The 23886-nt window shown below is 44.4% G+C and overlaps 1 protein-coding gene across 3 annotated transcripts in view; it reads right to left on the bottom strand.

Moving 5' to 3' along the window:
• slc12a7b (solute carrier family 12 member 7b) overlaps window positions 1-23886 on the bottom strand; it is a 55260-nt gene that overhangs the window by 20756 nt on the left and 10618 nt on the right. For 2 of the 3 annotated variants that reach the window (XM_070852569.1, XM_070852570.1), the window contains exons 2-3: window positions 1931-2025; window positions 1062-1193 (exon numbers count right to left, since the gene is read on the bottom strand). In XM_070852569.1, coding sequence (XP_070708670.1) covers window positions 1062-1193; window positions 1931-2025 — 227 coding nt within the window. Of the gene's footprint in view, window positions 1-1061; window positions 1194-1930; window positions 2026-20141; window positions 20297-23886 lie in introns of those variants that run through there. The other variant, XM_070852571.1, reaches the window with a different exon arrangement.

Here is a 23886-nt window from a genome sequence, read left to right as displayed (position 1 = left end):
TCTACTAACCAGTGACAAAACGTGCCGAACATCCTGCAGTGCTTCCACCCCGAAACGCAGCAGTCCTTCCAAATAAAAACTGTAGTTTCGCAATAGCATTTAAAGACAACAAAAAAAACGACGACAACAACGCAATGTTGCATCAATGACCTCAGATTGACGAGCAGCTACCTTTTTAACCACCTATCTCCAAACGGACAGCACTAATCCCACTGGTCCACACAGAGAGGGGCGACAATGGTATCAGCTTCAATCTTGACTTAGATGTTCCTGCAAGCCAATGGGAGGTGCCTCAGGCCCCTTTCCATGCAAGGGACAGGATGGAGCAACTGGCCTGGGACTGAAGCTGTGGTTACAAAAACATCTATGTGCTGCAAGACAGCACTGTGGCTACTTTTCATTTTTCTTTTTCAAGAAAGCCAAACATGAGGCAAAGACCGCGAGACTTGATGAAAGAATCCCAGAGGGCCGGCCGCACCGACGGACGGCGGAACAAGGAGACAGTCGCTGCTGGACTGTCACATTCCTTATTCCATTTTGGACTCAGGGGCAGCATGTCTGACAGGTATTTAGTTTAAAAGAAAGTACTGTGAGTATAAAAGACTGTTGTTGTTCTGTCTGTCCAATTAAAAAGCATTAAATAAAAATCACTATTAAGGGTCCAATTATTCACGTTTTACTTACAAGCACAAAAACAATAGTTGAAGAAACACAACTGTGTAATAACTCAAAACAACTGAAGATTTTTGCATGAGAAAGTGACTGCATGGCACAAATAATACATAAATCCAACAGAAAAAGTAGAATATTGCCTCTATGACAGTTTTTGGACAAAGTTTGAGGGTGAGAATAAAAGGTTAGCAACAACACGAAATGCTTTGGAGAAGGAAATCTATGGAAGCTTGTATAACCCCCCGAGACAGATTAGAGAATAGAACAAATGGCAGGGCTTAGACGGTCAAAGACCCTGTTATGTAATGATAGTTTAGCAGGTTTAGCAGAACAACTGTACTGTGTGTAAACAGCTACTACTTCGTATAAAACCAGGCTCTCTGCTCTACCTTAACAGCTTTCTTCTTGGGCCCCTCGTCGTCGTCGGCCTCCTCATGCTCCTGGGCGCCCTGGGTGAGATTGGTGTAGTTGGCCAGTTTGTTGAGCAGAGATGACACCATGGGGTTGCTGTCCATCTCCTCCTGCAATAGAAAAAAAGATTTCTTCAACATGCTGAACAAGACCAAGATCACAAACATTCATATCATTTTGTTTAAACATTCCACGAGACACTAATGTGATGTACGGTCTACGACATATAGAATAATATGAGATTATTTAAAACACTCGTGGGACTTTAAGGCGGGCAGTCCCCATTTGCTTTAAAAGGACAAACTTTTCCAGGATAAAAATGACCAGTGAAAGTATTTAGTGAACTGTTCAAAGCATCTCAGAATAGCATGACTGGGTCTGCTTCCTGCACAGTGGGGAAACAGAAGCCACAGTGGCTGATTGATCCTATACAAAGGCCAGTGACCACACGGCCCAGAGGTCTGCCAGATGGCAGCCGAAGCACCTGGCAAAGGTTCAGCTGAATGAACTTGAAGGAATGCACAAGCTTTTGGAGCAAATAAACTCTCTGATTGGTACTTTCACCTCCCCTGTATCTTCTTAGTTGCTATTTATTTAGCTCACCGCAGCCCGCCCTGATGCTGTAGCATACTGGGCATTAATGAATGCTTTGGGCTTCATTGTCTAGTTCCAATTTAAAACTGCAGAAATACTTCTGGCAGTGAGGATTTACTTGAAAAGCATTTGGATGTATTTGCAGCACTTGGGGTCGTCTCCCCCACGCTGTGCCAGAACAAATGACACCATGTAGTAAGACACCCACTGCCCAGGGTATAGGGGGCTGTATCACGTTGAGGACGACAGTTACCTCAAAAAGGGCCATGTTGGTGCCATCGTAGCTGTTGCCTTTGTCATTATCCGTGTTGTTGATGAAGGGACTGTTTTCCTTTGGGACGCCATCACCTGTGGGAACAACACAGTAGTTTCTTTATGATGTAACCTGCTCATGTAACCAAATCAAAGTACGGGAGATGGTTGGCAAAGAATATACACTCCTCGTCTGCAAGAAGCTGCTTCTTAAAAAGCCATTTTCATGGTCTTTGGTCTGTAGCTCCTTTCATTGTTTTACTCAAAGCAAGTATTTATTATCCCAAACTATTTTATTATACTTTCTAGTTACCTTTTCTCCATTATCACGACATAGTGCACATTTAGCCATCACCATACATGTACACACAACATTTTGTATTGTGTCCTCTGGTGTTTTGTAGGTCTGTGAAGACTGAGTTGATGGTGATTTAGGCTTTAAACAGCCAATAGGATCCATCAAAAAATGGTAACATCCACAGTCATTGTACTGAATCCAGGTTCTGTGCATCATGACCTCGTACCATCTAAAACAATTACATACATGTCTGTGCACGTACGTGTAGTCAATCCAACAAAGCAGATTACTTGAGCATAATGTGACACAGACATGTTAATGTGCTATAAACATTATTGTAAAACCTACAAGAGCCGCAGAAATATACACTTATTCAACAGAGCACACAATGTAAATGAGAAGGCAAGAATTGGAGCATGACGGGACGACAACAGAAATTCAAGACAGGATGTTTCCATAACTGTCACGCCAAGCCACCGAGTGTCCTTCCAGTTCAAAGGCTGAACATTTCACACAACATGATAAAGATTATCATCATTATGCATTCATTTACTTGGGAAATTAAGTATGTTTTGAACTTTGTGGTAAAATGGCACAAATACTGTAAATTAACTATTTGCATCATCATAACTCATACGTCATCTCGCCCATTCATTCAGGGATACACTCATGCAGTCATTATGCCTGGAAAATTGTGGATGTTATACAGCTGGATCCCATTTTGAGCACCGACCACAGCTACAGGAGCAACAGCTCCACTGGAAAGGACTGCTGTCATTTTGAGAGGAAAGCACGGCCTCCTCTCTGCGTCTCTACTTCAGCGGCCACAGCACAGCTCACACAGCGGACGTAGTCGACGCCACGCGCGGCTAATCCGCTGTCGCCTGAAACTACATTCCAACGCCGAACTGTGAGCCGCGCTGTGTCTTTGCTGCTGGAGCCAGCAACCTGCACAGAAACTGCACTGAGCAAATATTTTGAATGAGCAGACAGCTTAGAGCGTAGGGGTGAAGATACCGCACATGCTGCCGCCGAAGAGACGACGTGTACAGCAGGGACCGGAGCGCTGCAGAGAATCTGTGAGGCTCCTTTTCATGTATCATATTAAATGAATTCATTTTTTTGTACAAACTAACTACTCCATTTGATTTGTTTTAGGGAAGAAATGATTATCAGATTGTCCCTATTCCCACTGATGATTCAAGACAACATATTGATTCAGTAATCTCAAAGCTATGATTTGGTGAAAGAAGCAGGAAGAGAAAAGTGTCAGCACAAGAAATGATGAAACTGTGCTGATAGAATGGTAAACTGCACTTTACAGATCACAAAACACCAACAAAATAAGTAAGACAAACGTTTTCAAAAGGAATAAAGGAGGAAAAATACATCAGGGCACAAAACAGAGGTGGTCACTTTAAAGCTCTTAAACCGAAGAGGCCACAGAAGACTAACACAAGGACGGTGGAGGACATAAAAGGAAACACATGCAGCCATTCCTGCAGAAATAGTTACAGTTAAAGCGGCAACAGCAGCAGCAGCATCCACTACTTTTAATGGCTCTAAAACCTAATAAATATTCAATATTCAGCTGCCTAGTGAGGAATCAGAACAGTGCAACACAGCAGCGGGCTCCTCGCGTCTGACTGGCAGGATGCTGCAATGAAAGTCACAAAATCAAAATGTCTAACAAGGATACGTGTTTATCTACGAAAGCCGTTCTGCTCTTTGATTCTTAGTGGAGTCTGTCTTTGTTCTTACAAAAAGGTTGCTCTGTGAATGAGGGCTGCAAATGAGCACTTTTTTTATTTTCACCTGAAAAACATCTCAAATGATAAATCAGTTATCAAAATAATCGCAGATTAATTTTCTGTTAATGGAGTAATCGATTAATACGTAAGTCCTTCCAGCTTGCCTATTCACTGTGAGGAAAGAAAATGTCATGGACATCCTCAAAATCTGCTTTACAGGATGAAAATGTTTTAAAAAAAAAAAGATCCAAACCTAGCTGCAGCTGTACGTCATGCAGAACGATACATCGATAGATAGATGGATGGATGGATGGATGGATGGCTGGCTAACATTAGGGCGTTTCTCATTCAATTAAACCATTTGTCTCCAGGATCCTTCTCAGTTGTACAGAAAGCATCTGGTGTGGTTGCTCTCATGTTCATGGCTTTTACCTGGTCATAACAGAACCATCATAAGTGATGTTAATAAGTGCTCCATTAGTTGAGGAGGACTCATCTTTAAAAGCTACAGACACCGAAGTGCCTTGAGACAGCACAAGAAGTATTCACAAGCATACACCCCTTCTGCTGGTGAGTCCACTGACTGCAGCTCTCTGCGGGCTGGCTGGGTGGGGGTGGGGGGGTCTCCTTCATTCAGCAGTGGGAGTGTGAACTCTGGCTGCAGAGGGGATTTTATTGGGAACTTTTACTGCTTGATCCAGCTGCAGGGGGAATAAGAGGCTTGCAGTGAGGCTTAGCCCAGTGATAATCACAGAGAAAGTCACTATGCCCTTGTGCTGCGTAGCTCTTTAAAACACAAAGTGAGTGGGAAAGCAGAACATATTAGGTGAGGGCACAGTATCTCAATAAGCTTGGATAACAGGAATGAATTTAAAACGATGACCGTTGTACTGCGAGGATGCAGCCAAGGGTGGAGCAGCCTGTCAGTCATCACTTAGCCTGGCAGAATGCTACACACCAAAGGTAATCATCGCCTTAAATGACACTGGCTAAATCCTCTTTGAGACTAAAACCTGCAGCACTGTTTCTAAATCAGATGAGGTTTCAGCCTTTAGAATGCGACCACGTGTCAGGTGGTTTAGACATCAGTCAGGAAGTGAACACAATCACTGACATCAGCCCAGGCGTAACACTTACATTACATCCGCCACACGAAGCCCGACAATACATTGACAACATATATGGGAGACAGTAATCAAACAATGTTTGAACATTTAACAGAACAAAATACTGTAGAATACTGCAGTAATGCTGTAATACTGCAGAAAAAAGAGAAAAGACTCCTGCTGACAGAAAAACAAACAGCACGTGGAATTCTGTCGTATAACATTTTCCTCCTTTAATTGATATCTTGTATGCAGAACTAGAACAACTGGTCCATTCATGTATTTTTTAATGATCGATGAAACATATGAGTTGTTAAATTAACAAACACTTTTTTTTTTAATGAATTTCTGGTACTTCATGGGCTACACGATGAACTGATTAATCAAAAATAGAATCTATTGGCTCATTAACGGATAATAAATAATTTAGCTAGAGGCCTAGGTTCATGTGTGCTTCAGACAGAGAGGGAGGCAACTTCTACCTGGGGTGCACACTTATTTCTTAACAACATCAAGTACTTTTCATGGGCGATAATGACCTGATCTTAAAGAGCATTACACTGGCACGGCTCTTCGTGTTTCTTCATCATTTGCATGTCTGTGTCATCATTGACTCTTTGCATTTTGTGGAATAAAAATCGGCCTCATCACTTCCCCGTTGTTGCACTCTTACAGGCAGTGGAAGCTGAGGTCTCTTGGCCCATTTCAGATAGAAATATGTAAAAATAGCTGATTTCTTTATCATAACATTAATATATTTGTCTTTGCTGTTTATTGGACAGTCGAGTGAAGAGGTGGACAGGAAACAGGGAGAGAGGAGGGTGATATGATAAGAGGTCGTTGACTGTCAGTGACAGTTGGACCATGTGGCTATGCAGCATGCTGCAACCATTCGGCTACCAAGGTGCTCCATTTGGTTGCCTCCAGTGGCCTCAAGTTGCACTTACACCTCACCATCCCAAACTAGGCAAAGGTGCCAGGCTCTCTGCCAAAAGTCCTCCCAGCAGATGCCAAACACAGCGCTCGCTGCAACCATTGTTGTAGATTAGATACCAAAAACAAAGAGCACAGGGGAATTCTATGGAGGATGAAGATGATCTATGCGTATGTGTGTCAGTCAACATATCACCCTAACTGTGTAAACGTGTGTAAATGTCAACGTGTGTGTGTGTGCTGTGGTGTGCTGTGGCCGGCAGTCCTGGGGGACATGGTCCAGATTCATGTACAGTAGCAGTGACAAGGCTCTCGCCCACTTAACAGATGCTAGCCTCTGTGCACATTACACATGTTGTCATTTACCTTGGAGAGATTCACTCTGCTTCCTAGAAGTCCATGTTTATGTCTTCTCACTAAATGGGACATCTTATGGGGCAGCAAAAAGGGTACAGGAGGCCCGACCTTTAACCGAACAGCCTGGCTTTGTCCACTTGGATACTGCTGCAGCACCACAAAATAAAGAAGCGAACGATGACGAGTAGCTCAGTTTAAGCTACCAACAAGCAATAAGCTCGGCTCGGCTTGGGTCCAGATCCAAGCCCATCAAGCTAAGATAACCAGTTCAGCTATGACGGCTGACCAGGTTCATCCTGCAAAGTTGGAAGCTTGCTCTCTGACATCATTACCCATCCTGCACTGCACAGGCTCCCAACATCAGCTGTTCTCATTTCTGTTCAGGAATACTGAAAGTGCACTGCACATACAAATGTGTTCATGAGGAACAAATACTGCAAATGTTTGCAAATATGCACCTGGTCTGCAGTGGAGGGGAGGAGAGTAGCATGAAGATGAGAGCTGCAAGAAGAGTGTGTGTGTGTGTGTGTGTGTGTGTGTGTGTGTGTGTGTGTGTTCAAGTGAAACTGATAATGGATGCAAAAAATGTGCACAACAATGTGTCAAGCTCCTGGGATCCGGCAACTGTAACGTGTTCATACCCTCATATGGACCCTATTAATGACAGAAGCAAGTCAATGCCAACACATAAAAAAAGTGGAACTGCATTGTGGGCGATCTTCCCGATCTCGTTACCGGTGGAGTTCAAAGTGTTCTGTATGGACCTGAAGAGCTCAGAGTGTGCCGAGCCACCTTACTTTAATCTACAAAGCACATTGGCGCTGACAACACTTGGCAGGAAAAGAGCGCATGCGGGGTTACGTTGCATCGTGTGTTTGGCCTTGCCTCAACACTTCCTTTTCTCATTTCACATGTGTACAAACACAGCGGCGCCGGAACACAACACACCACTACCACACTTGACATCACTGTGGTCGATGAAAGTAATCCAGCAACTGAGGCTTGGGCCAACATCCAGTAGATTACAAGTGCTCTTATTTACCATGAATTACACGTATTTTTACAGCGGCAGTGGGATTTGAAGGCCTCGTTCGCTCTCAGTGTTTGTGGCAGCTAAAGAGGCAGATCTTTTGTTGGAGAGAGTGAACTGTGTGCACGTACTGAACACTGCATGCACAAATGGGCACTTCATCTGCATTATGTGACCTGTGTGAGATTCAGTAACTCCTCAGTAAACTGATGACAACAGCGTGACACTTTAAAGGTTGCAGCTGGACTGAACACAGAATCCAGACCATCCAGCCAGCAGCCCGTCTATAACAAAGAGGGAGGGAGGGAGAGGGGCTGAAAGCTCTTGTGTAATTGTTGATGAATGAACGCAGGTGTATTTGGTGGCGACAGCTTTGTGTGTGCGCGTGTGCACATGCTCTACTTCTGCAGGTGGCCAGGAGAATCTCCCTGCGGTATAGCGCATGAGGTGACCCCTAAAAATGTGGCATTGTTAGAGGGTATACACAGGATGTGGGCAGCGATGACCGCAGGTATACTGAAACAGATGAAATCAGCCCCTCTCGCCTAAAAAAAAAAAAAAGAAAACATCCTCTTCTCCGTGATTTTCTTAGATTTATATGAAGTATACAAAATTTTACACGAATACACGTATATTTTCCTCTGCCAGGAGCAGTAGATTGATACGGGGCTCTGATATGGAGCCAGGTCTGTGTAAAGATGTGGGCACAGACAGTCTCTGATTTTTAATTGTTTGGGTAGCCCGAGTCCCATTTCATCCATCTGACCTTCCCACGACCAGACATTAGCCAGAGGCTGCCCTAAGTAAAAGACGGGTCAGCGTAGCTCTCATCCCGGCTCTCTCTCCTCTCCTCCCGGGGAGATCGCCCCCCCTCCCGCTGCGGTGCTTGTTCTGGGTTGGACGGAAGATGTCGTGGGCAGCGATCGTATTAAAGTCTGCTTTAATCCAAACTCAGAACTCAGAACTCCAAATTCAGACACGTAAAAGCAATGACAGCGAGAGACTGGACGACATATATTTAGATAAAACAATGCTGCATCCAGCGAGTGTGTGTGTGTGTGTGTGTGTGTGTGTGATCCAAACTAATTCATACGTGTAATTCAGCCACAAGTTGCACGTGTTTCAGCAGCACTCAGTGACGTTCGTGTCTGTGTGTTAGTGCGCGCGAGGGGGGAGGTGAACTATTCGAATAATCTTCAAATAGTTCACAGCGACTATCGAATAGTATTTCTGCCTGAAATGCGCATCCCTAGTCAGTAAATGAATGAGTCAAGTATGGAAGCACAAGAGTGAACAATTCGCACCCCTGACACGCTTTGCTCAGAGTCGTGGATCACAGCAGGGATCAGTGCTGACACGTGCTAGATGTGCCCAACATCTGATATCTAAAGAGCATTTAAACATCAGATATCTTTTACTTCACAGTCAGCGATGTTACATAAGTGATGGGGATTCCCTGACTCTGCCATAGCGCACTGCACAGTAGAACGTAGTTATTCCTCAGAACAGCTGTCACTCTGTCATTTGTCCTCAGTGAGAGGCTAAATGTCACATTGCCCTCTGCTGCCATCTTTTTCTAAATCGTCCTTGGTGCTTTTTGTTTGTGATCACACCCCTGGCTGAAGCCATACCTCATCAGCACTCTGTTTATTGATTGCTATGGACTTAGCAGCAGTGCAGGTACTGAGGGTGTGCTAATGGTTAGGCTCAACCTCTCTGGTCGCTGTGGTAATAAATGACCATGCATCCTATTTATAACCACTAAGCCGCACACTGTGATGACACTGTAAGCTGCCTAACACTGCTGGAGTTAGTCCATGGCTCAATGTACTAAGAAAAAAATAGAAAAGGGGTGGGGGTGGAGATAAGATGGAGCTGTACGGTAATTGAAAGTCCAGAAAGTACAAGTCAAAAATCAGTTTCTTTAGCTCAAGGTTAATGTGAAAGAGAAAAACACAACTGTCATCTGTCAGACTAAGAAACTGCAGAAACAAAAAAAGCAAACCGACTTCATTTACATGTACTTTGCCAATTAGATTTTGAGATTGAACCCAATGATGTGTGCAGTGTTGGAGCTGTCCAGCACTCACACTAAGTGTATGCCAGAGTTAGTGCCGTGCAGCATCCATACCGGACTACAATGCATTTAAGTATCATGACTTTCTGCTTAGTGAGTTGCCAACAACAGAAGGTAGAGCAGAGTCATTTGCTATTAATACTTTATCATGTAAACATCACTCACAGTAAATCTACTAATGCGTCCTTTATAGCCAGATTCCTTTTTAGTGGAAGAGTTTCTCGTGAGCAGAACCATGACACAAGACGAAAAAAAAAAAAAAGTGCTTCAGCCCATCGATAAAACAACTCTGCTAACACAGGAAAGGAGGATCTAAAAAACGCTGCATATGTAACCAGATCTCTCCAACATCGCAACCATGACCACGTATTAGCTCCGATAGAAGTTAATGGCAGAAGTGCATTTAAGAAAAACTTACCCTTCCGTCGAGAGCCACCCCTCTGCTCCATTCTGAGGAGCAGGGCTACAAAAGGGAATGGAAGGGAGGGGGTCCTTGTAGTGGTCCCTAGGGAACTCCAGTGATGGGGGTCCAAAATATAGAGATACTGCTAGTGAGGTGCAGAAGTCAGGAATGCTGCCTGTGCCGTGTGGATAATGTGAGGATCAGCTATTTCTGTGACTCTGTGTGTGTGTGTGTGTGTGTGTGTGTGTGTGTGTGTGTAAAAAGTGGCCCGTGACAACGATGTCAGTGACATCAGCCATGCATCACAAAGCACCCTCACCCTCCCGTCAACAGACCTACGCACGCACGCATTTTCCTCCCTGAGCTTCTGATTCCTGCTACACACACTACACACACACACACACACACACACACACACACACACACACACACACACACACACACACACACACACACACACACACACACACACACACACACACACACACACACACACACACACACACACACACACACACACACACACACACACACACACACACACACACACACACACACACACACAGAGAGAGAGAGAGGAGGAGGAGCAAAGAAAGAGAAAAAGAGATGGCTTTAGGCAAGTCAGAGGCAGCAGAGAGAAGGATGGATTGTTGGATGGATGGATGGAAGTACACATGCGTGGGTCAGACAGGGGACATGAGACAGCTCAGGACACTTAGAAAGTGTTCAGCGAGAGGTAAAAAAAACAAAAAAAAATAACTTGCCATCCACAATAAAAAAGCTGTGCAGTATATCTTTCTGGATCAATACCTATTTACTATTTTAAACTGCCGGTGCTGCCTGCGTGAGCAGTTTCATTTCAAAGCTGACCTCCTGCTTGACCTCCAGGTCCATCCTGTAGGTGGAGGTGGTCAATCGATGAGCAAAGCACAGGTAGCACTCAGGCTAGTACTGCTGCAGGCTGAGGACACATTAGGAGTCTTATAGGATACTGCTATGGAGCCAACAGTGTTAATGTTAACACACTATAATAATAACCATTAGTGTTCTTAATTAAGGCTGCGTAAGACCATAAACATACAAGTGGGGCTGAAATTGAGGATTATTTTCCATTAGTCTGTCCAACGTGTTTCTGATTAAAATAAATTAATAGATTAGATTGACATTTTGTAGACCAAATAAAAAAAAAAGATGAATTGATGGGGTCATTGTTTAAAAGAATAATTATTTCTATTCTTTTTAATCATTAGTATTAATATTATCAATCAATATAAGAATACTTATCTCTGGGTTGATCATCATGGAACTGATTCAAGTATTCGAGTAAAATCTTTATTTTGCACAAAGTAATTTCTGCTGATTAATCACCATTTCTTTAAAAAGGAAGAAGAAACTAAAGCACCAGCCTATAGGCTGTAGCATGTTCTGCTAATCTGAACTCACATGGGACAGAATGAGCTGCATGTTAGCAAGAAGGAGCCACGGATGAGCCACAGCCCAAAACAGGCTGGACCCCTGGCAGACAAAGTTCTGGCCCAGCTGTTACCCCAATGCTTTGGTGAACCAGCAAGCTGCTGTCTACCTTTGTCTTGGCTGCACATTAAACTGTCCATCTAAGAGCAAGTGAAGTGGGCACTAATCACTTAACCAGATTAGGCTAATCCTGAACTTTTTATAAAGCGCAGAAGCTCAATTTCTGCAGCAGTCTTCTGTCAGTCAGGTGAGTGTCCTTCAGCCGATGAGACATGCAGGCTGCTGTTGGTTCAGTGGAGCCAGCGCAGGCATGGCTCTGGGGCCGCCTGCTGTATGTGTGGAGCTGTGGCCGTCAGCACAAAGCTCCCCGTCACTCGCTCAGACTACAATAATCTGTAGACGCTCATCTTAGAATTGATCATCGAGCAAAGATATACATTTACAAAAGACAACTTGCTGTACTCTTGAATTCAGACTCTGCGTTGTCCGCCCGGCTTTGACCCACCAGGTGAAGACGGAACTGAACATTAGCAGCCAGCGTCATTAAAGTGACAGATGTGTCAAGGCAGAGCTTAAAGGGGGCTATCAAATCACAAAGTAAGAAGGATTTAGTAGTATCAGGCTCTACTTGGTTTGATGTCAGATGGATGCTGTTAGTTATTTTGCATGTGTGTGTGTGTGTGTGTGTGTGTGTGTCTGTGTGGGTGTAGGACTTCATCATGTCCTAAGCTTTTAAATCCTTCAGGTAAACAACACTGTCTGTTATGCAACACACATCATGGGCAGTAGAGAGAGAACAGAGACAGACGGGGGTTACTGAGAGTGTGTACTACTGGATTAGAAGATACTTTAAAAACATCCATACTACGGGGGAAATGGTTGAAAATTGATCCGACTGACACAAGTTAAATGACCGTTGCATGAGAAGAAGCCATCGGGACAAGGCTGCAGTAATGATACGTCAAATGGCTTCAGGCCAAAGATGCACGTTTCATCGTGGAGTTGGATTTAATCAGTTAAGTCAAGTTTTAATTGAACTTGTGCGTGCGAAATGTGCGGAGAGAGAAAATGACACGGAACAGGGGTCAGCCGAGACCTTTGAGATCAACTTTGTGCTGCTTACACCTGAATCCCTGCTGTCGTGTGTTAATACTAAGCATGACACAGGCGAGAAAATAACAGTAACGTCGGCACGGATGCAGGTACTACTTATTGCTGAGTTATTTCAGTTATTCCCAGCCCTGATCAGCACAAGCATCCTAATTTAACACAGATAAAACAAATTGGTGCGTTGCTTAGATGTAGAATGTCCTTTTCTTCTACTATCACTTCGCATAATAAATACAGTTATTTATGTTCCTAACAATTCTAGTTTTTGCAGTTTTCCTTCATTTTGTGTCCGATCTAATGTGTTTATTATTTAGGTTTTTTTTATGCCCGCTTCTCTCCTGCATTTTCCTTCCCTACTCTACTGACCAATGAATCACAACCATGTGAGAACCAACAAGGAAATCATCTGACCCCTCATATGCAGGCAGTTTTTTATGACCTCAGGCAGAAGACAGACCATGGAACACACACACACACACACACACACACACACACACACACACACACACACACACACACACACACACACACACACACACACACACACACACACACACACACACAGACAGAGAAAAGGCCCACCCTTCTCCGGATGGTGTCACTATCTCACAATTTGAGAGAAACACTGAGCGCAAACCTCCCCTCATCGCTCTTCATGAGCTGTAGCAGTAGGATTTCATCCTGAGTGCTTGTAGGTCTTGGGGTTATTGTGTATTAAAGTATTTTTTTTCAGCGTTTTTTCAACTAATAATGTTGAGAATGGCTTGGAAGAAAGCACAAAGGAAGCACTCTTCTCATTGCAACAGACTGGACAAGGAGTCAAACACCCCATCCCGGCTGAGCTGAAGAAGCCATACGGTGCGGTGCAGAGCTGGTGCTAAGCGTAAGGCTAAGCTAGAAGCTAGGAGAAGAGATATGTATTATCATGGGAAATGTTAACTCTCTACGAAGTTTTCACACCTCTTCGCCATGGTTGTTTATGCATGTGACATCATCCACAACACTGATGCATGGAGACAGACCCAGCACCCTGATGCATTCATTGTGATACCAGGAGTTTTTAATCACGTCAGCCTCGCCTCCCATCTGACTGGCTTTGCATGGTGTGTTGACCGTCCCCCCACAAGGGAAAGCAGGACACTTGATCTGGTCTTGGTCTTCCTATAAACCTGTACTGAGGCAACCTGCAACCACCCGCACATTCAGGAAGTGGACACCAGAGGCCAGTGAATCTCTTAGGGCCTGCTTTGAGTGCACAGATTGGGATGAACTGCTGGGGTCACAGGAAAATAACATGAACTTGGACTGACACTGACAGAATGGTTGACTGCACTACAATCTACATTCAGTTCTGTAGGGATGCTGTCATAAGAACAAGGACTGTGCGCAATTTTCCCAATAATAATCCCTAGATAAGCACTAACATTGAGCCAGAAAGAGCAGGCCTTCAGGGATGGGTGCAAGGAAGTGCAACAGTGCTAAAGAGCAGCCTAGAGCAGGCCAAGGAGGTCTACAAAAGGAAGGTGGAGAGAAAGCTGCAGCAATACAACATCAGAGAAGTGTGGATGTGGATGTGGATGTGGATGCGGACTATCACTGGTTACAAGCAGAAGAACAATTAATGTGTTTTAATGTGGATACCCATCGAGGAGCCAAGTGAAGAGCGCTGAGCTGGCCAAGATTTCCTGTTCCTGACATTCAGTACAATCTTGATTTGTTGTTTGTTACTGTCCTTCAACACCAAAGTCACACAGACAACACAAAACCAGATAATGATTTTCTAAAATTCTAGTGGCTGGTCTTGAAATTGTATAAGGAAATGGAGAGGTGTTCTACAAATACCTCGGTGTGCACCTGGACAATAAACTGGACTGGTCCCCGAATACAGACGCCCTCAACAGAAAGGGACAGAGCCGGCTATTTTTCCTCAGGAGGCTCAGGTCCTTTGATGTCTGCAGTGAAATGCTGCACATGTTCTACCAGTCAGTGGTGGCTGGTGTACTGTTTTATGCTGCAGTCTGCTGGGGAGGCAGCATCACAGCCAAGAACGCCAGGCCGTCTGGACAAGCTGGTTGAAAAGGCTGGTTCAGTGCTGGGTGGGAGGCCTGGATTCACTTGGGGGTGGTGGTGGAGAGACGCACACGGAGCAAACCGCAGGCCTTCATGGGCAATGTCAGCCACCCTCTTCACCACACCCTGGCAGGACAGAGGAGCAGCTGCAGTGGACGGCTCCTCTTTAGTTTAGTTTAATAGAGGGTTTAATACAAGGGCTGTTGGGAAATATTCTAACAAATGAAATGTATGATAACCATTTGAGCACTCCCTGAAAATGCTATTTATTTTGCACAAAGTATAAATGTACAAATTGCTAACAAAACCCAGCTACATAATGATGTTGAGGCCAGCGAGGCCAGCTATAGAGCAGCAGGTGGGAGACTTCAGACACTTCAACAGAGAGAGACATTCTCCAACAGAGTTTTCATCTGGCTACCACTCGGATTTTTTGGCCTCACAACTATGATGCAAATCGCGGTGGGAGCATCATCATCATCTGCACTTCCTGCATTACACAATTCAAAAGGATTCCTTTTGGCTGGACGTCATACACATCTGAATTGTTCCGCTTGGAAACATAGATAAGAGAAAATTAGGTTAGTTTAATTAGTGTTTCTACTTTCAGTGAACCTACTGTATGTACATGAGAGCCAGCAGCCAGAGGGTACAACTGTGTGACAAAACCAGAGTTGAAATGAGTGAAGGTGTTCACTTGGCAGAGGGGTTCAAGATGGTTAAGTACGTTTACCCAATATTCTATATTCTATTCTTATCCAGGTGAAGGTCTCAAACAAGGCATGACTTCAGGAAGGTGCAGGCTAGGTGATGAGCCTCATCTTGAATATTACCTTTGCAAGCCGCGAATCTATCTTCAAGCATGTATTCATACTAGTCTATCAGCCTCTCATGTCCAGCCAAATCTCAGTGAAGTTTACATTTTGGCTTAAATGTTAAGCAAACGCTTGAGGCTTAATAGGGGTGGTTCTTATTGCTGTGACTGTCTTTGTATTCTCTTTTTAAACACAGCTTACTAAGGATCAGGACTAGACTTTAATGTTTCAGCACTGGCCTGGTTAAACCAGATGTTCTGTGGGACTGTAAGTCACATTACGTCCTGTCCAAGTCCTTCACTCACTCCCTGCATTCCTTTAGTAACTCTCTCCCTTTTCTCTTCGCTCACTGACAACTGATAACACACACCCGTCAGTATATTATACCACAGAGACAAGAGACAGCCTAGTCTCACTAACATTTCTTCATTGGAAATAAATTAGAAAGAGTGAATTAACTGTGGATGTTAGGGAGCTGTGTGTGGGTCAATGTATAAGCATGCTGGTTAATCTGTACCTGAGTTCCCCTAAATTAAACAGCATTAGACAACCACTTGCACAGCAACTATTTATGGAATCATTTTCTGAAGAGTTGTTTCAACATGTTACATTTTATTAATGATTCCATGACCCACATACAGTATGTGATGCAACAGCTGGCGTAGAATAACACAGTCTGGTTGTGTTGCTGTAATGCTGCAGATGGAACATGCAGAACTAACGACTGAAGCCAACGCAAACACACACACAGAGTTAAGCAACACTATAGGGTTACACAGGCAGGGCACACACACTGCGGTGCAAGAGGTCTGCAGGGGCATGAAACAGAGACCAGATCCAGCTCCATACCTGGGTCTTTAAGACCTGACCATCACACTGCCTTATCAAGATGAAAGTGTTTAGTTACATGGACGTAGTCCATGTGCTAAAAACAACACCACCCCAAAAACAACCTGAGAACTGGAATAATAAATACAGCACGGTGCATAAGTAGATCATAACAGCTAATTAGACACCCCTCCTTCATCTCATTATATGTTTCCTTAGCTGTTGATGTCAAGCTCAACAAAGCCTTTCACCAATATTCCTCATTAACTTCCCACAAAGAGGAGGCCCTCTCCGAATCTCTGGGGATTTTCAGAAACTGGCAGCGGTCGCTTTATTTCAACCACTACTGACGGCAGGCTAATGCAACAGGCAGGAACAGAATGTAGTCCTGGCTTTGTCAGAAAGTCTTGGTGGGAAAATATACACATGAAGAGTGATTAGATTAGAGGATAAATCATTAGCAGAACTGTGATTTTTCAGTAATCAATAAGGGTGAGAACGTTAATGTTAATGAGTGGGGAAAAATTGCCCTCGCAATGGATCTAGTTTAGTTAGTTGAACCTGTGTTACTCCCCCAGACCATTTAAAATATATTGCCTGGGCTGCTTATAAAACCCAGCAAGTAGGGCGGGCAGTAGACAAAAGTCCAGGATCTTAAAGAGTTAACAGCATAATAGGCTGAGAATGACATACAGACAGCAGCTTTGAACAAAACTAGAAAACAGGAAACACGTGTCTTGGACAAACGGACCAACGGACAGAGGCAGCAACATCCAGGCTTCCTCTCTGGTCACCTGCTTAGTTTCAACATCAACACCACGAAAGCAGTTCTTTATGAGTCACCACCACTTAAACACTACTTAACTACTGAAGCCTTAAGATCCACATCAGTCCGTATGTCTGAGCACCAGCATGGTCAAAATTAGGGCTTGCATGCAGTCTTGGGGAGTCCATGCTAGAGGTCTGTACAGTGCAGCACCGGTCACCTCCCACAGAATGTCTGACCATTATAAACGCTCTTGCTCACACATCAACCCACTCCACCCAGTCCCACTGACATTCAGATCATCTCTGCGTCTGTAGAAGATCTGTCTGCCCAATGCAACAGAGAAAATAAGACACGCGTGGTCCTCAAGGACTTTCTTCATCTAAACACTTTCTAACATGGTGGGCTTTTTCCATTGCCTGTTTTTGTATTTTTTCTGCTATTTTAATGTCTTTTATTGTTTATACTGTAAGGTGTCCTTGAGTGCCTTGAAAGGCGCCTATAAATAAAAAGTATTATTATTATTATTATTAATAATGAGTCAGCTTTACATGGCATGAACAGAAGATATGAGCAGAAGATAAAAGACTGAATGGAATCACATTACGGTGCTGAGTAAGGTGCTGAGGGATCCCCGGGAATAGAAACATCACACACTCAAGACAGGACTAACATAGATTAGCTACAGCCGCCGGCAGTACACAGTCAAATCAGTCCAGTTACACACAATGATACCTATGATGGACTGGCACCACCACCCTTCTGCAGCAACAAAGGACTGGGTTTCACATGCTTTAAAAAGTGCAGCTCTGGTCACTGTTAAACTGTTAAATATGAGAATACTAGAATTCATTGGCAAAAGACAAGTCGGGTTCTTCTAATGTGCTTCAGTGTGTTTTAATGTGGATACACGTTGAGGAGCCGAGCGAAGAGCGCCGAGCTGGCCAAGATTTCCTGTTGACATTCAGTGCAATCTTGATTTGTTGTTTGTTACTCTCCTTCAACACCAAAGCCACATAGACTTTGTGTAAAATTCTAGTGCACGTTCTTGAAATTGTATAAGGAAATGGAGAGTGCAGGCATCAACTGATGCTGAAAACAAGCTACAGTTCAGACCAAGATGTTTCAGCTGGTGATATTTGATTAAGTTTGCATTTGCGTGACTGATAGGAGGAGAAAAACAGCTTCTGTTTCACTTGCGTGGAGGACTAAGCTTCAACTCATTCTCTGTCAGAAACAAGGTGAGAAGAACTGTGTGAGGTGGAGGTGGAAAGGGGTGAGTCAAAACCAGAAGGGCCTGAGATTTTGACTTTTTCTTTTCCTCTGTGCTCTCACCGACCTGACGCTGTAACCACCAAGCTATTGAATGAATGTGTCGGCTGTTTAACTGGACCTCCAGACTGAGGGTCGCTCGTGAGACGCAGACGTTAGCTGCAACACCGCCGGCATCATATTCAGAATGAAATAAGCAAAGGGAGTAGAGACAGACGCTGGAACCACAGAGGGAGGCCAGGACAAGGAGGGAGTGCAGAGTGAGAGAGAAAAACTTGAGTACATTACATTATGGCATGGGGGTGGGGTCTCACCTCCCCCCACTCAGCCAACGGGAAGCAAGCCAACAGGATAATCAATAACAGTGTCTGCTACTTGACTCAGTCCTCCCTACATTACAAGCTCATGAGCAACAACACAGAGTGTGTCCTAACAAGGACCCGCCCTGGTAAGAGCTGCACAGCCTGGGTCCTCTGCTCTGTCAGGGGAACGGAGACTTGACCTGTGGAGTTACTCTGCATGGACAACAGAATTGTCCTCCTCACAAGTGCACCGATGCAAACTAAATACAGCGTTGTCCTGGTGATTTTACAAGCCAAGCTATAGCAGGTCCAGTGCATGCACTCTATGACCCCGCCCCCCCACGCTGAATATTCAAAGTACAGATACTATTGGCAGACAGAACGCTTTGTGCCATCGCCTAATCTCTGATGCACACACCCAGATTGAATGATTCAAGATTTTAAAAAGTCCCAGAGGGGCAAATTGCTTTTCAGACGTAGTCCAGCACAAATACATCATGCACAACACGGCACGAGATCCACATGTCCCACACTGTCATCGTAGAAAAGAAACACTGAGAAGCATCCATGATCGACAGGTGACAACAAGATCAACAACCCGTGCAGCACCCAGGTCTCAAAGCAAAGTCGAGACAACTGTTGTCCATAAAGCTAGACTTGGACCGACCGTCAGCTGGCTGCAGCTGGTTCAGGCTTCACAAAGCACACTTGTGCTTCTCTAATGGATTCGATTGATCTCATTGATTCGGACCTTCAGCGTGACACACGTACATGTATGAACTTTGTCTCGGGCCGGCAGGGTTCGCATTGGTCGCGTCTGGGTTATCCTGATATTTGTCACACACCAAAGTTCACTGCAAGGTCAACAGAGAGCGAGTCATGTCGGAGGTTGCATGTCTATGGTAATCAACACAGAGAGATGTTAGGAGATGCATGAGTCATGGGGGTCCAAATTAGAGCATCTGTGTTAGCCTGTGTTTGTTACTACAACACTAGGAAACCCCGGACTGTACTGAAATGACTAGAAATGAAAAAAAAAAAAAGGACAGACTAGAAGAAGAATAAACAATTCACTGGGAGGCGGCGAAATACTCTGAAAACTTAATTAAATTTAAAAAAAGAGGCAACCAGTGGTGTGGAGGGGGTAACTAAAGAGAGATTTAGGCCATAAGGAAAAAATTGGCATGGAAAAAAATCATGTCCAAGTCCCTGGAGTGGCCATGGCGTGAGAAGGAAACCCTCATCTCGATGCTGCTGCTGGAAAATGAACAAGCCTTCTTTGAAATTCAATCTTCCTTACACATTATCCACCCACACACAACCTATAAACTGGTTTGGTTCTGAAGAAAATAGGCTAAAGTAACCCTAGCAATAAAGCCAAATTATTAGCTTACACTGGATACTGTAAGCAACTCCTGGAACTTTCCAGGGCTCTTTCTCTACCTACTGTCTCTACAGAGGAGCCCAGATGTGGTTCGGACTTCAAAAACAGGTACGATGGCCGTTAAAGCCTCATTTCAAAAATTCAAATCTGCACATTTGATAAGCAGAAACAGTCGCATATTGACATATCTCATGGTCACCCACCGGTGTTAAAAAACACAACAAAATCTGCTCTCACCTGTGGCTTCCTCATCTTCCTCTCTCAGCACATTGTTGTCATCCACATCCTCCTCCTCGTTCCCCTCCTTTGCCTTTCTGGCGTCATCCTTCACCGGGACCACAGTGAAGTTGGTGGGCATTTTTACACCATGTGCTTCATCTAAATGCCTCCTGTTTGTCACACTCTTATCTCTCCCCCTTTCTCCTCCCTCTCTGTTCTCCGCCCCCTCTCCTCTCTCTCTCTCTCTCCACCCTTTCTCTCTAGCTTTCCTTAGTTCTTTGCTGCTTCCTTCAGATTTAGTGCTCTAGCAGACGTTACTCTGAACAGCAGACGGCGGGTCCTCCGAGTTTTTGTTCCTATCGTTAGGACTCTGCTGTACACCCATGTGACCCCCCCCACCCACCCACCCACCCAGCGCCCCCACCAACTATCCAAATAAGGAAGACCATGACTGCCCCGCCCAATGGGGGCTGTACACACGCACACACACACACACACACACACACACTTGCAGAAAACATGACATGTATTTGTGCTCATGAGTGCACACACATGGCTTGTTCTGTGCTTTAGGGCAGATCCTCTGCCCAGGAATGTCACTGTCTCTCTCTTTGACACACACACACACACACACACACACACAACACAAAAGCCGGCAATGTCAGCCTTTGTTCAAAGTGAGGAGGAAGTCCAAAGCTGCTCTACTGAGGAAAATTAGCACACACACAAATACACACATATACATTTGCTCAATCCTCACTTCCGATGCAGTGTTATTTGACCCTTTGTGCGTAGTCAGAAGTGGGCAGGGCTGATTTAAAGACGTATAGCGGCTGTCTAAACCCCCAGCCCCTATAGCGTGCAGGCACACGCGCTAACCTCTGCCTAACATCCCATTATGAGTGGACTGTATGTTACACACTAAGAGAAGGGGATAGGGAGCTGAGGGAGGCATAGCAGAGGAAAGTGAATCAATACAAGTGTCAGCTTCATGCTCTTATCTCTTCAGAGCAACTTTGGAAACCCAAGCTGCAGTGAAAAAAAAAAACATGTGTTTGAGAATTATGGGACAGTTCTACTCAAAGAGAAACCGTGAGACTGTTTTTTTTTCCCAACACAGACAGATGTGGTGACATTTTTATTTTCCTTTCTACCGCATCGTCCATTCGTTAAAAAATACCACGAGGAAACAATAAACATACCATTACATTACCTAATCTTTCCTGTTATTCTCTTTTTCTACTGTCTCTTGCACTCTGCTACGTCCAGCTGCGTAGCCTGTGTGTCACCCCTCAGTAGCAGCAGTATTTATTACGGTTATGTTTCGTTTCTTTCCCATTGTTGTACGTGCACCGTATACACGCCCAGGGACAACAGCGTGCCATATCTGGTGCAATCTATCTTTTGTACACTGTCCCTGTTTTAAATAAACCAATAAAAAAAAAAAACGAACATGTGGCTCATATTCAAATCACATCACCTCATGTCTGATCCAAAAACAATGAGTCATTTCCTCAAGGCAAGCAGTGCACTGAAAGTGATACGACGTATTAGGTCTCATCCCGAGCAACCGACACCCCTGTGTGATGTGTGTGATTCTAAAAAGGAACCCTGCGCAAGGACAGAGGCACAGAACTGACGGCAGATGCCCAGTTTGTTGAGAAAGATCCAGCCCTCGAGGCACACCCAGAACACGTTACCATACCCCCCCTTCCCCATCCCCCTTTTGCTCCCCAACATGACGACATCTAAAATCAGTACGGTCAGCGGGAGGCAGGGTGGGGGCGGCGGGAAACAGGAAAGGGAAGAGGTGCAGCAGAAGGCAAGAGAGCCAAAGAGACAGACACGGCCAGGCAGAGTGACCAGCTTACGGGAAAGACTCGCCTCGCTTTTAGCAGCGCGACTCAGGCAAGGCTCAGAGTTCATTTCCACAGGACTGAGAAAGTTCCAGCTGGTGACGCTGCGGTACAGAGAGTTCCTACATGTTTTACACTTTAATTCCCCCGCTGGAGTAATCCAGGCCTCATAGGCACAAACATTTTGATGGAACTTATTTAGGCAATGGGAGTTAGATCGCTGTATTTCCCTTAAACAGGCCTTACAGGGACGGACCAGTCACAGTGATTTGCTTGAGGCAGTCGTATATAAAAATGGCATCACCTTTTCCATTCCATAAGCATTTGATTTTAACCTCCAGTCCAAAGTATCAACTCTTTACTGCAATTTACTATTTATTCATCCCAATCTGCCACAACAGCCCACTTCTATACAAATACTGGCCTCACATTTACCTTTCAGTAAAAATATCGCCTCAACATCCACCTGCACCTTTATTGTTCTGTTTTTAAGAAGAAGAGAAATGATTTTGTCCGGTCAGGCTTCCCGTCCTGCCATGGACATGCCAGGTCCGGCCTCAAACATCAGACTTCTAGTAAATGGGTGTGGTTGGCAAATAAGCCTGGTAGCTAATCTGCAGTTTAAAGCAGCTACCACTTCTGCGTTCGCAAGATATGTTTCTAGTGAAACTAATGCATTAATCATGGTGTGATCTGACAACTCAATATCCACAGAGTATTATGGAGCTGCTAAGGTAACAAAGAGAGCACTGATCTGCACTGGATGAGCAGTGATGTAACTGGCATCTGCTGATTAAGAGGCCAGGCAGTCAGACTGCTTCTCAGGGACAGTCAGTGCATCCAGGCCAGGAGGACAATGTCCCCTTTATGAGAGAGTCCGCAGCAGCGCACAGGCTGGAGACCGAAGACTGAAACTGAAATGCTGCTGTCATAGCAGCGCTTCTCAGGAAGGCTTCCACCAGGTCATGTTTGATCACAGCCAACGCTCAAAATGATGATAAAGGTATTATTACATAACTTCATTCTGCCGCTCCAACAGTCATAGGGACAGAAAAGAGTCTAATTATAAGACACTACAGAGAGACAAAAAGATTTTACAGAGGAACTACTTTGTAAAACGCATTTAATGTTGTGACAATCACTCAATGAACAAACTCCATGAGGATCACCCACTTTTAATGTATAGAAGAACTTCAGTGACTGTCTACAACATCGTCCTGCACCCATCTATCAAACACACAGTATATCTGTGCTGGTTCAGTCAACCAGAACAAGATCACTGCAAACCATGGTGGAGAAAAGAGTAAACTAACTAGCAACATGGAGGAGGCTGTGTAAAATGTTAATAATGTTCTCAGTCATTAATGAGTATAGGAACATTTACAGACAATCTAAAGCATTGACAGCATTTATCTGGCTTACCCCCACTGGAATCGTGACATTAAGGGTTTCTGTGGGAGGGGGCATGACTCAGGGAGGACTTATTCCTCAGTGAAAAAGCTCTATCCACAGATTTTAACTCATTGGAATCTGGCCTTCAGTGGTTTAGTGCACATCTGACCTGAATGTGAATGTCACCTCCATGCTAACAGGACAAAAGGTATAAAAAGAGTTGTTTAAGTGTGTATAACGCAGGTGTGTTAGGAATGCTCCATCAGTGGTTTTTCAACACGCATGCACACACTTCCTGTAGCTGCACGAGCTGGAGAGGAAGAATAACACAAACAACAAGACAATACTGCATGGACAGCACCCAGATCATGACATTTTCTTCTTCTATGACTTAAAAAAATAATACACATTTCACCTTATAACTGCGTTGAAGCCTTTTAGACCGACAAATAAATTCACCAGAAAAGATGAAACACAAGCAGCATCATAGTGCGTCGGCCTCAGCTCAATTCGTG

The sequence above is a fragment of the Pempheris klunzingeri genome, chromosome 21, assembly GCF_042242105.1.
Source record: "Pempheris klunzingeri isolate RE-2024b chromosome 21, fPemKlu1.hap1, whole genome shotgun sequence".
Lineage (NCBI taxonomy): Eukaryota > Metazoa > Chordata > Actinopteri > Acropomatiformes > Pempheridae > Pempheris > Pempheris klunzingeri.
Note: the sequence above shows the minus strand (reverse complement) of the source record. Positions and strands in the feature narration are given on the sequence as shown.